The sequence below is a fragment of the Nanorana parkeri genome, unplaced genomic scaffold (genome assembly GCF_000935625.1).
Source record: "Nanorana parkeri isolate BGI_ZX_2015 unplaced genomic scaffold, ASM93562v1 scaffold31, whole genome shotgun sequence".
NCBI lineage: Eukaryota > Metazoa > Chordata > Amphibia > Anura > Dicroglossidae > Nanorana > Nanorana parkeri.
The window spans coordinates 818,936-829,990 of record NW_017306299.1 but is presented as its reverse complement, the minus strand read 5'-3'; the positions used below and the strand labels follow the sequence as shown (position 1 = coordinate 829,990).

Here is an 11,055-nt window from a genome sequence, read left to right as displayed (position 1 = left end):
GCCCCAGCCTCCTCCACTGCCGCCGGGCCCCAGCCTCCTCCACTGCCGGCCCGGCCTCCTGATTGGGCCCCATAGCGACCGCGTGGGTCAGAGTTCTAATTTAATTTGCATCTTTTATATCTGCTTAGAGTCCATCTTTAAATGGCAAACAAATTAACTCCAGCCTCTCTCTCTCCTGCAGCTTCCAAGTGCCAGATCACTGGTCCAAAACCTCCCGCACTCCTAAACTAATCTAAACCCAGTCAATTATTTATCAGCAGAAACAATGCACACTTGATATGTCCTGTAAGCTCTTTTCTTGGAGCGTCCTCTAAGCTCCCATTAAAAGCACGTTACCTCATTGCGTATTTCCTGGCTGAGGTCCTCGGCCTGGTCGAGAGGGAAACCGGACACCAGTTCAGTGGTGAGGACATGCTGGTTGCTCAGCTCATCAATAACTCCGGGCACATAAAAGAACGGATGGTCCTTCAGCAGCTCCCTGTGCCAAGAAAAGACATCAGATCAGATGTACGTACTTCACTACAGGGGGGAAGGGGGGGGGAGATCATTCTCATCTGCACAGCTCACTTCCTTCTTGGGAGGTTATATGTAATGCTTTCCTACAAATGGCTGAAAAAGTGAAGGCCGGTCACGCACGCAACAATCTGATGGAGAAATCGCGGATGACCGATTTAGATTCATCAGTCAAAACCTGGTTTCCAAAATGTATCCAATGAAATTTTTTTTTTTTTTAATGAAACAAAAGAGGCTCAACATGCCCGCTCTCTTGTAGGATCAAAAGTTTGTTTAGTTAATAAAGCGTACGTCTAAATACCTGACTGAAATGCTCCCTACTCTTTTAAGTATGACTAAAGACATTTGTATGGAGTGGCGAGGGGTCAGAACAGCAGTGGGCAGCTCCGGCCCTCCAGCTGTGCTGTAACTACAAATCCCATCATGCTACTGCCTGTGGGAGTCATGCCTGTGGCTGTCAAGAGTCTTGTAATGTCTCATGGGACTTGTAGTTCCACAACAGCTGGAGTTGCCCACACTGGGGTTAGAACATCTGTCAGGATTATATTGCTGCACATGCTCCCATTAGGGTAATTGACTCCCTCTAACTGTCCTGCTCGCTCATGTTACGGGGAATGAAAATGAGGGTAAGGTTTTAGTTGCCACTAAGACAGGAATAGATGGGAAATCTTCAAATGGGGACACTTGTTCCCGTGACAACTAAGAGGGGATATCCTTTACCTTGATGAGATATACTCACTTCTGGTTTACAGGACAATCTACAGGACAGGAAGTGAAGGAAAATCTCCGGGAGACAAAAGGGCAAACAAAAATCCCAAAGAACTGACAGCGGCATTAACCCTTCTCTAAAAAAAAAAAAAGAAGTTTTGGCTCTAGCTATACTTTATTTCCTATGGTAGACTGACAACACACTTTTTGTGGACTGGCACTCGTTGACTTGTAAGTCAAGAGTCAGGCAATGCTAAAAGTAATACATCAATTGTAGGTGGAGTATAGTGCATGTTCACTCCATGCCTGGAGCAGATCTGCAAACGCAGTGCGTTTTGATCTTTTCTTTTTAGCTTAAAATGGGCTTACAGGTGCAGTTCAGTGCGTTTGCATGCATTCCAGACCAGAGAAAATGAGACATGCAGTATTTTGTTTTTTGTCTGGATCGGAAAGGACTGCGCTGGTGTGAACAGAGCCCAGAAATACCATAGGGATATATTGGGATGCTTTTTAAGTCCGGGAACAAACTGTTCTGGTCTGGACATGATCCAGACATGGTGTGAACAAGCCCTTATTTTTTTCTAGCCTGGAATGCACTAGAATGCATGGAAAAACAAAGATGCAGACGCACTGGACCGCACCTGAAAGCCCATTTTAAGCTGGGGGGGGGGGAACCCAGCAAAATGCACTGCGTTTGCAGATCTGCTCCGGACATGGTGTGAACAAGCCCTACAACATCTACTGGGCGATTGCACAAACTTTCCAACCTCCCATCCTGTTCTTGGACAATCAACATCTCCCTTGACACATTCCATGGTGATTGGATTGAGGTGAATTAAGTTTGTGAACTGAGGTACCACATTACAGAACAGGTCCAGCTGAATGTGACCAACTGCTAAGTACACCCTGACCTGGACAAACTGGAACCTTCACAGACAAACGTCCAACCTAAACACTGACCGAAAGTCTGAATTACTGTGAGAGGGCCGGGTGCAGTTGGATGGTGTATTGAGCAAAAATGATTTCCAACCAATGCCCTCAGAAGCTTGTTCTGATTTATCATCTACATGTATGATCAGCTATCATACATGTGTATGCCTAAAATAACACAACCAACTTCAAGGGTGCCTATAAAATGGTGAGCACTTTAATGGTGACTGACCCCCCTACATTTTTAAGGGTTAGTCCACTCAAAATGGATAGATCAGTTCTAGGCAGAGGGTCTCCAAGATTGATGATGCTCTACACCTGCTACAGAGAGGTTTCCACAATTCCTGTTGAGCTTTAATATCACAGAGAATGCAAAAGCAGGAGTGAGAACACCCTGGAGTAGGCAAACTCTGACCACAGCCATAACACCCAGGAGGCAGATGCATAATGGGATTTCTAGTTCCACCACAGCTGGAGAGCCAGAGTTTGCCCTACTCCTGCCCTAGAACATCTTTCCTGTCTGCCTTGGAGTCTTGCTTCTGCTACAACAGAGCCGGAAGCTATGGCAGGATGATCTCACAGATGGAGTTCCCACAAGTGTTAAAAAGCCCAGTGGATGTTTTAGTCCAACAGACTCCACCTACAAGTGAAATATCCTTTTAGGATGGCCTGACTGCGCCACCCCAGACAGTAATAAAATGCACTTTGGTGTATGGGAAAGCACTTATGTTAGGTCAGTTAAAGACAGGGCGTGCAGACATACTTGAACTTTTTGGCACAGGCTGCCTCCCTCTTGTAATCGCACTCCAGGGTCAGCTCTCTGCTCAGGACCTCAATCAGATGTTCAGGAAACAGGCCTAGGAAACACAAGACAGTCACTTCACTGGAAAAGGCAGCTGCGGACATCGCCTGCTATATTATACAGTCCCTATAATCACTGGCCATGGTCTGTAACAGAACAGTCTGATCACAGCTTATATTTTACCATCACTGGTGGTGTGTTAGAGAGACAGTCACAGGGAACAAAAAGCAAATCCGCTTTAGGTGTAAAGTCCAGACTCCTAGATGGTAACAGAGCCGCAGCCGCCATGTCCAAAAGTTTCTTGTTACAGCCAAATCCCAGGCCATTCGGAGACACAAAGCACCAACACTGCCGGAAGTGTCAGTGCTAACCGATAACACTCCCATATATTCCCACTGGCCTATCACTATGATGTGCAGCCTCACTGGCCAATAGAAATGCGATGGAGGCAGGATATGGCAAGCAGGCATCGGCACTAAAGGAGGTGCACAACTTATGCCTGTCAAAGCGGCTTGGCAGCTGGGAGGCTTCTGCAAGCATGTTCACTTTATGCACCAGAACTGTTGTTCCCATATGACCGGGTCTCCTTAAAGCAAACCAGAAATCTGGGCAATTCAAACGGAGTATATCATGTTAAACAAAAAATATAAGTAGAGATTAATGGGTGCATGTCAAATTAATCAGTACATCCAGAGATGAAAAGCAAAATTTCCCATGTAAAAGTCTCCCTCAGCTCCACACGTTCCTGCTCTTCCAGTTACTAGTAATGATGGACGTCATCACTGAACAACATTGCCACTCCCTCCTTGTTGGCCTTCCTCTACACACGCTAACCCTTCCTTCAGCCCATCATGAATGCTGCTGCCAGACTCATCCACCTTACCATTCAGTGTCCCCTGCCCCTCTCTGCCAACCCCTCCACTTGCCCAAATAAAATTGAAAATGCTAACAAAGCCACAACTCTGCCCTGAGCTACATAACCAACCACATCTCCCAATATCACCCCAAACCACACTCCTTGCGCCTTTCAAGACTTTCTACTCTGTACCTCCTCCCGTGCTCACCTCCAGGACTTCTCCAGAGCCTCTACCTTCCTTGGGAACTCCATATCCCAACCTGTCTGGCTACTCTCCTACTCGGCCTGCCTTTAGGCCATCTCTTAAAGGAAGCCTATCCCACCTCCACCTAATGACTGAACTTTTACTTTCTCCATAAGCTCATCCCCATATAGTTATTACCTTTTGTATCACTTTCCCCCACTCCCCCCTTTGGATTGTAAGCTCTCACAAAGCCCTCCTAAGCATATTGTCTTAAATTGGATTTTAACTGTACGGCGTCCCTTATTATAAAGCACTGTGCAAAGTGTTGGTGCCATCTAAATCCTGAATGAAAAATACATTAATAATAATGCTTTGGACGTGGAAGCATCAAACCCCATGCAATGTGACAGGACAGCTGAATGGACAGAGATCCAGATACAAGGACTGAGCCCAGTACCAGAATTCTGACACGCAGCTCAGAACACATCAATATGGTTCTTTTACCTTCAGGAAGTGCGTTGCTCATGTGGAGAACCGTCATTAGGTTGTTGACGTCACTGTAAATGCTCTGAGCCACTCCAGGATACTAAATAGGATTCAAGAAATGTTCATTACACACACACACGGATTCCAGGAGGTCGGCAGAGATATAAACAACATTCACAGATTAGCACCGAAGAACCAAACCAGACACAGACTAGGAAGAAAATCCATAAAGTAAATACATCTCCAGAAAGACAAAACCCCCCAAAAAAGAGTTGTAAAGCCAAACTTTTTTTGGCTTTAGTTCTCTTTAGGGTCACAGGGATATATTTACTAATGTAATCCTGTGACCCCAAACCCAGCATACAGGGGGCTACTGCTCGCTATATGCTGACAACACTAAGGCACAGTGCAGTCAGGAGGGATCTACCAGAGGCCAAGTCCAGGAGTGACCCTGCCAATATTGTAGGGATCCACCCCGCTGGCTGCCCGACAGCGGACTCTGCCTCTCTAGAGCCAGAACCAGCTGTGCCCGCCTCCTCCCTTCAGTGAGTGGTCGAGGAACAGGGGGGAATCCCTGCATGGGGGCGGTGAGTGACAGTATGCATATAGAGCCATGGTGTGACAGCTGCAGTGTCCCATGCCGGATCCAAGTACATTTTACTCTCTCAATATCTCTCCTTTAATAAAAAGGCAGTAAAAAGCACAAAGCCAACAGGAACCTGGTTTTTCTGCAATAAAACTTTATTAGGTTTGGATGGAACAGGTGAGCATTAGAATCTCATCCAGGGTGTTTTTTTTTTTTTTTTAATTCTGACACCTTTGAATAGAATAAACTAATTTCCTGTGTATTCAACAGGGCACGAAGTTAAGGAAAATGTCCTTGGTGGGGACATAGAGAGCAATGAAGGTCTGTCTATACATGTAAGAAACCAATATGGCTGAGCCCTTGTGCAGATATAATAGTTGCTTATTCAATGAAACAAGAATCTCTAAACATGTTAACACAAGCCAATAGTATTTATGTGAATCCTATAACTTTGTTTATTAAAAAAAAAGAGTGTTAAGAAAAGTAGAGTGGGTGGCAAAGCTACCAATGGGGGGCACCGGTGAGGGTAACATTATGAGAAGGAATTTCCCCTCAATTTGGAAGGATTTCCTCTCCAATCTTGTTGCGTCTCTAGGACAGGAAGTGAAGCTAAAATTACCCCAAAGAGACAGACAGCAAAAAATTAACCGAGGGGTTTTAACCCTGTCCTACTCTATACATACACTTTAATACCTGCAGACGGCATTTATTACATGTTTTTCCAACTAACCTGAATTTTCATTGCGACCTCCCTGCCATCCTTTAGACGAGCTAGGTGAACTTGTCCTATGGAAGCTGCAGCGAATGGGCGCTCTTCAAAAAACTCCAGCTTGTCTCTCCAGTTGGGTTCCAGGTCGGCATTTAGGGTTTTCTGTTGAAGAATAGATATTTTAACAAAATTAAAGAATTCACCTAACCATCCAGTAATATGAGCATGCAGTAGACAAACAGAAGGCAACAAAAAGGACGTGCATACCAGACACTTGGTACTTGTCCAGCTCTGACAAACATAATTTGGATAAAAATCAGTTCTAAAGATAAAGACACGAGGCACTCACCATAACTTGCTTGACGGGCATAAAATCTGCGCTTTGACGAACCCTCTCAAATATTTTTTGCAGGTGTGGGTTGATGAAGGCATCGTCTGTACAAAGAACAAGAAATGTACCATAAGTTGAAAGCTTATGTCCTGGAGACACTATTCAAAGCCACTACCAAGGTGCCACAAAGCTAAAAGTGTATTTGTCTCGGTTTATAACGGTGTGTAGTATGGGCTGTTGTCACTGATGGTGAACAGAACTCAGCAGATGCAAAACGCCAGGTTTATAAAACAGTAAGCATAACCCCAGCAAGTTAAAATTATTCAGTGAATAGACACAGATGCCCATGAAACATGCTGTGACAGGTCCACTTTATTGAGACATAAGATATGCAAAAGAGATTGCTAATGCATCTTCTGTACCTTGTGTATGGAGGAATGGGACAGAGCACCCAGATCCTGAAATAGGAATGGCTCACTACGGAGCATGTTCTGGGATAATCAATGCAGGAGATCCTGGAGCAGTATTGAGGAGCCCACAAAAAAAGCTGCCGAGGACCGTTGGAGATTTCCGAAAAATCCCTGTACTTGGAAGTGGAATCAGTGTTTGGCTCTATTGATGGCATGCCTGCACCACCAATTATGAGCTGGAACTTGGGGCAGAGCACTTTGCCGGCATAGCACCAGGCTCAGTGGATGATGTAGGGAGGAGGTGAAGAAGGTGGTGGGTCAGTTACCTTGACCATGCCCAAAACAGTTTACATTTACCTCTCCAGACATCCCTAGTTTCTCATCCTGCTGTGCCAGCCACTGCAAAATACCCAGTGTTCCCAAGTATGGGGTCCCATGTGATCCTGTTCCCATGATGCATTGCCTGTACTAGGCCAGAGGTGTCGCATAATGGAAAGGGTGACATCACTGTTCCCTTTGAGCTTCCAAGTAGGTATTTTGGAGTGGCAGGGGAGCGCTAGATAGTATAAAGTGATTATCTGGTGGGCTTTACATAGACCGTATCACTTTTCATTGACTTGTCAATGGGACAGTGTAAGTTTTTTATCCAGTTTCTTGTCTGCAAGGGATTGGAAACCCTGAATGCGATGCAGGAAACACAATTTCCAAAACACAACCAATGCAGGCTTCATGCCTTCTCTTAAAACCTGCCTTGGAATTCCACATAGAAAGAGACCTTGACAGAGCACAGGCTTCAGAAAGTACACTCTCAGAGACCTAGCAAGGTGATCTGTGTTCTGTGGCTGCAGGGATTAGAAAGAACTAACGAAGCTCAATTAAGTGAAGGATCCCACTTTAGAACAGCTGCAGAGTGTGGTGGACAACATTAGCAGCTCTCTAATTGGTTTCACTTGTTGTCTGGAAGTGCCCTCTAAAAGGGTCTCCGTTGACCTCTAGATAGAAATATCCTGATCTGTAAAAAGATAACAAATGTGGGTTATTCCCATCTTTCACCAGCCGGGAAATGCCCCGAGTAATAATTTGCGTTGTCTAAATTAAGACACAACAGCTGAAGCATCGGGTGGGATACCAGTCCACAATAGAACCCAGACTGACGAATTTAGAACATGACACGTCACCTCCTGGCAAGTTCAACTCCAGCAGACATTGTCGGCAACAAAACCACAAGCATTGCAGACATTTCGACCGGGAAGCTGGAAAAAGAAGAGCACCGGCCTTCACCATGTGCAGCTTGTCTGGGGTATTTAGAGATCATCAGGGCCAAATGTAGCCATTAGAAACATTCAGAGCCAACATTATTTGAAGTCCTGACAGCCAACTACATTCAAATAATCCTCTATTGTAAAACACTTTTATAAAAGCAATGTTATTAAATAATTGTATTACTTGTATAGAACATTCCGAGTCAAGAAATAATGTAAAATGTGTAACGTCCATGATATTCAGTTAGCAAAGCATGCTGCATTTCTAAGCAAATCCCAGCACTGCCTGCATGCTTGCTGGCAGCATGTGTACAAGTGACTAATCGAGAGGTTCCATGGGAGGTGGTATATATCGCGACAGAATAATTCAGCTCTGTGTGTCCTTTAAAGTCTCTTGCTTTTCAGGTATATTCACAGCACATTAGGACTGTTCTCCACTAGAGCTGCATCAATAATCGATTATGTCGATTAGTTGTTGCAGCCCTATTCTCCACCTAGCAGTAAATCTGTAGCTTTCAGGGCACCATCTGATGGTCAAAAGTGGCATGTATGAAAAAAAATAAAAGCAGGATTTCAGTCACCTAAATAAAAGAAACATGCCATTATCCTTTGCCCAGCTACAACATTCAGACTCAGCCAGAGACCTGGCAGGGGGTGCTGGGATCTGTTGTGTTACAGCAACTATAGGCCACCTGTCACTGCCTAATGAAGTCATGCCGGATGTCTGTGTACCGGCCCTCAGCACCTTCTCCATCCAATCCAACCACCAAGTGCTTAGTGTCCTCGGAGACTCGAGACAACACTACTGCCCAACCACAAACTCGACGCAGATAATGAAATTTCACATTTGATATTTTAGAATTTACCACTTGCATCTCGAAAGCAGAACGGCAGCTTTCCTCAGAATCAAAAACCTGCCCCTGTCATGAAACAAACCTTTACCGCTGCAAAGATCAGATTAAAAATTCTACTGCCAAATGATTGAGAATGAACACATCCCTTCTGAAGTCGTGTCACCTGCTTTAGTTAATTATACACACGCTGCCAACAAGCAAGCAGTCAGTGTTGTGCTTTCTTATTACAGGCAAGAAAGAGCCCAGCACTGACATTTGAGGTGTCTCAAGAATTGTTTGTAAAACCAACATTAGTTTGTTTGTTCACTTTTAAACTTAAGGCAGGGAAGAGCAAATTTATTTGGAATTCGGGAGCTAACTTGAGAAACCTCAAAAGGCGATAGCTGTAATTTTTATGAAGCATTGGCTACCTGGCCACTGGGATTTGTCTGGCCCTGACTTAAGGCAAAGCTGTGATTTTACCATGCAGGCCAAAGCAACAGGTTTGCTTTACAGCCCTTCTTCCTAGCAGTGCATACTCCCCTTTCCTTCACTCCGCCACTGCTCCTTTCAGCTGCTAGCATACCCAGTATATCCAGGTATGGAGGAGCATGCAACACTCCATGTGACGACACTGGGCCAATCACCAATAGGAAGAATCTACTGCCCTGTAAAAGCCACTTGTACCTTACACACAGGGGGTCTCCTCCTGTTCCTGGCAGCTGAACAGTGCAACAGATGGTGATGAGCATGTGTTGCAGAGGATTGGCGGATCAAAGTGAGCCTGCTTTGCCCATGTTGGGTGATGCAACAGGTTCACTTATTTTATTTTATTTTTAAAAACAGACCCAAAATCCTTTATATATCTACTTTAAATGTAAAATGCATTTGCTTGACTAAAAAGTGTACCTACAAGTTCTCCTGGCTCCACAAAAAGGAATGTCACAAAAGGGACATCTCTCAAAACAACCACAAACTTCACAGCGGAGGAAATTAGTTTGATAAAGCCTCTGAAAGGTCACCCTGCTCCATCACACAGTAATCTGGTGCAGAGATACAAGGGAACACATAGCTGGCAGAACACACTGAGCACCCCGCATCCCACAGAAATGAGGTCATTAATAAGCATTCAGTCACCGAGCTGAGAAGACCAGAAAAACAGGCTGAATCACGGCACAACACAATGGCTGCCCTCCTGCCAAGATCTCAGGAAGGAAAGTGGTGATCTAGCTGGTAGCTAATCAGTGCTATAGTGTGGTTAATCATAGTCTCCTATTCGGGGCAGTGGTTACCATCACCCGGCCAAAGGCCATGCATGTAAATCATGTATGGACTGGCAGCATCTAAATAAGAACAAGGTGATGCCAGCTCACAGAAAAAAAACAAAAAGCTGCCAATCTGGCATGGTAGATGAGACACAAGAAAATGGCAAAATACCTATATGTAAACAGTGTTGCTTTTCTACTATTTTCCAGAGACCGGTTCTCTACATAGTGGACCCTTTAGTAACATTACATTATTTTTTCTTTTACACAAAAATCTGCAATTTCTTCACTAAAATGCCATTCTTAGGCTCTTGTCCACAGACTTTGTCCAAGCTAATATGTCATCAGTCTGCTGCAGGCAGGAGGAAGCATATCGTCAGTCTACTCTCCCCCAGTGATCAGACTCTTTGTAACAAGTCATCGGGGCTGCAGAAGGGACTGATCCGTGTCAGACATTAAATGAACACAGCCAAGAACTGCACAGGCACCAAGATTCTTAATCTCGGTCCAGGAAATAGATGCTGGCTGGATGAAACCTGAACAATGCCGGTGTTCTATCGAAAAGTTCCAACTTATTGAGATCTACAACTGCCGGACTTCAGGTTAAAGGATAATTAAAGCCTCTGGTTTTTTTTTGCATATATGTACTGCTAGCAAGCAGTAGACACGTGCAAAAATTGTAAGAAAAAAAAACACGGTTTAAAAACTTACCCGTCTTCCCCGCACGCTCCGGCCGAAAATGTGAACATTCTGGGGCGGCCGCAAAGCATCATGGGGCATGCGCATATCACATTTTCGGCCGGGACGCGAGGAGAGACACAAGGTAAGTCTATGGATGGCGTGCACCCGCATGCAGACACCGTGGGACAGGAAGTGCCAGCAAGCTCAGAGGAGTCAGCGCTAGATCGGAGACCCGCTGTAGAGCTGGAGGGACAGATGAAAAAGGACAGGAAAGAAGATCTGATTAAGAAACATCATTTTAGGTAAGTGCTGACATTAACATTGGGCGGAGGGGAAAAAATGACTTTAATATCGCTAAGTTAGAACTAAGAGGTTTGGCAGAGAAAGCTGTACTGCACGTGCGCCACCTGCGGCATTTCCCTATACACATACTATACAGCAATAAAATATTAAAAGCAATAAAATATTAAAATGAACTAGTCAGACAAATCCAGCACGT

General features: G+C 44.7%; 1 protein-coding gene across 4 annotated transcripts in view; it reads right to left on the bottom strand.

Annotated features, from left to right (window-relative positions):
• Positions 1–11,055, bottom strand: part of COQ8A (coenzyme Q8A) — a 71,767-nt gene that overhangs the window by 10,982 nt on the left and 49,730 nt on the right. For all 4 annotated transcript variants that reach the window (XM_018568315.1, XM_018568306.1, XM_018568298.1 and 1 more), the window contains 5 exons: positions 6,124–6,209; positions 5,796–5,936; positions 4,498–4,579; positions 2,915–3,008; positions 337–478 (listed from right to left, as the gene is read on the bottom strand). In XM_018568315.1, the coding sequence (XP_018423817.1) occupies positions 337–478; positions 2,915–3,008; positions 4,498–4,579; positions 5,796–5,936; positions 6,124–6,209 (545 nt within the window). The remainder of the gene's footprint in view (positions 1–336; positions 479–2,914; positions 3,009–4,497; positions 4,580–5,795; positions 5,937–6,123; positions 6,210–11,055) is intronic.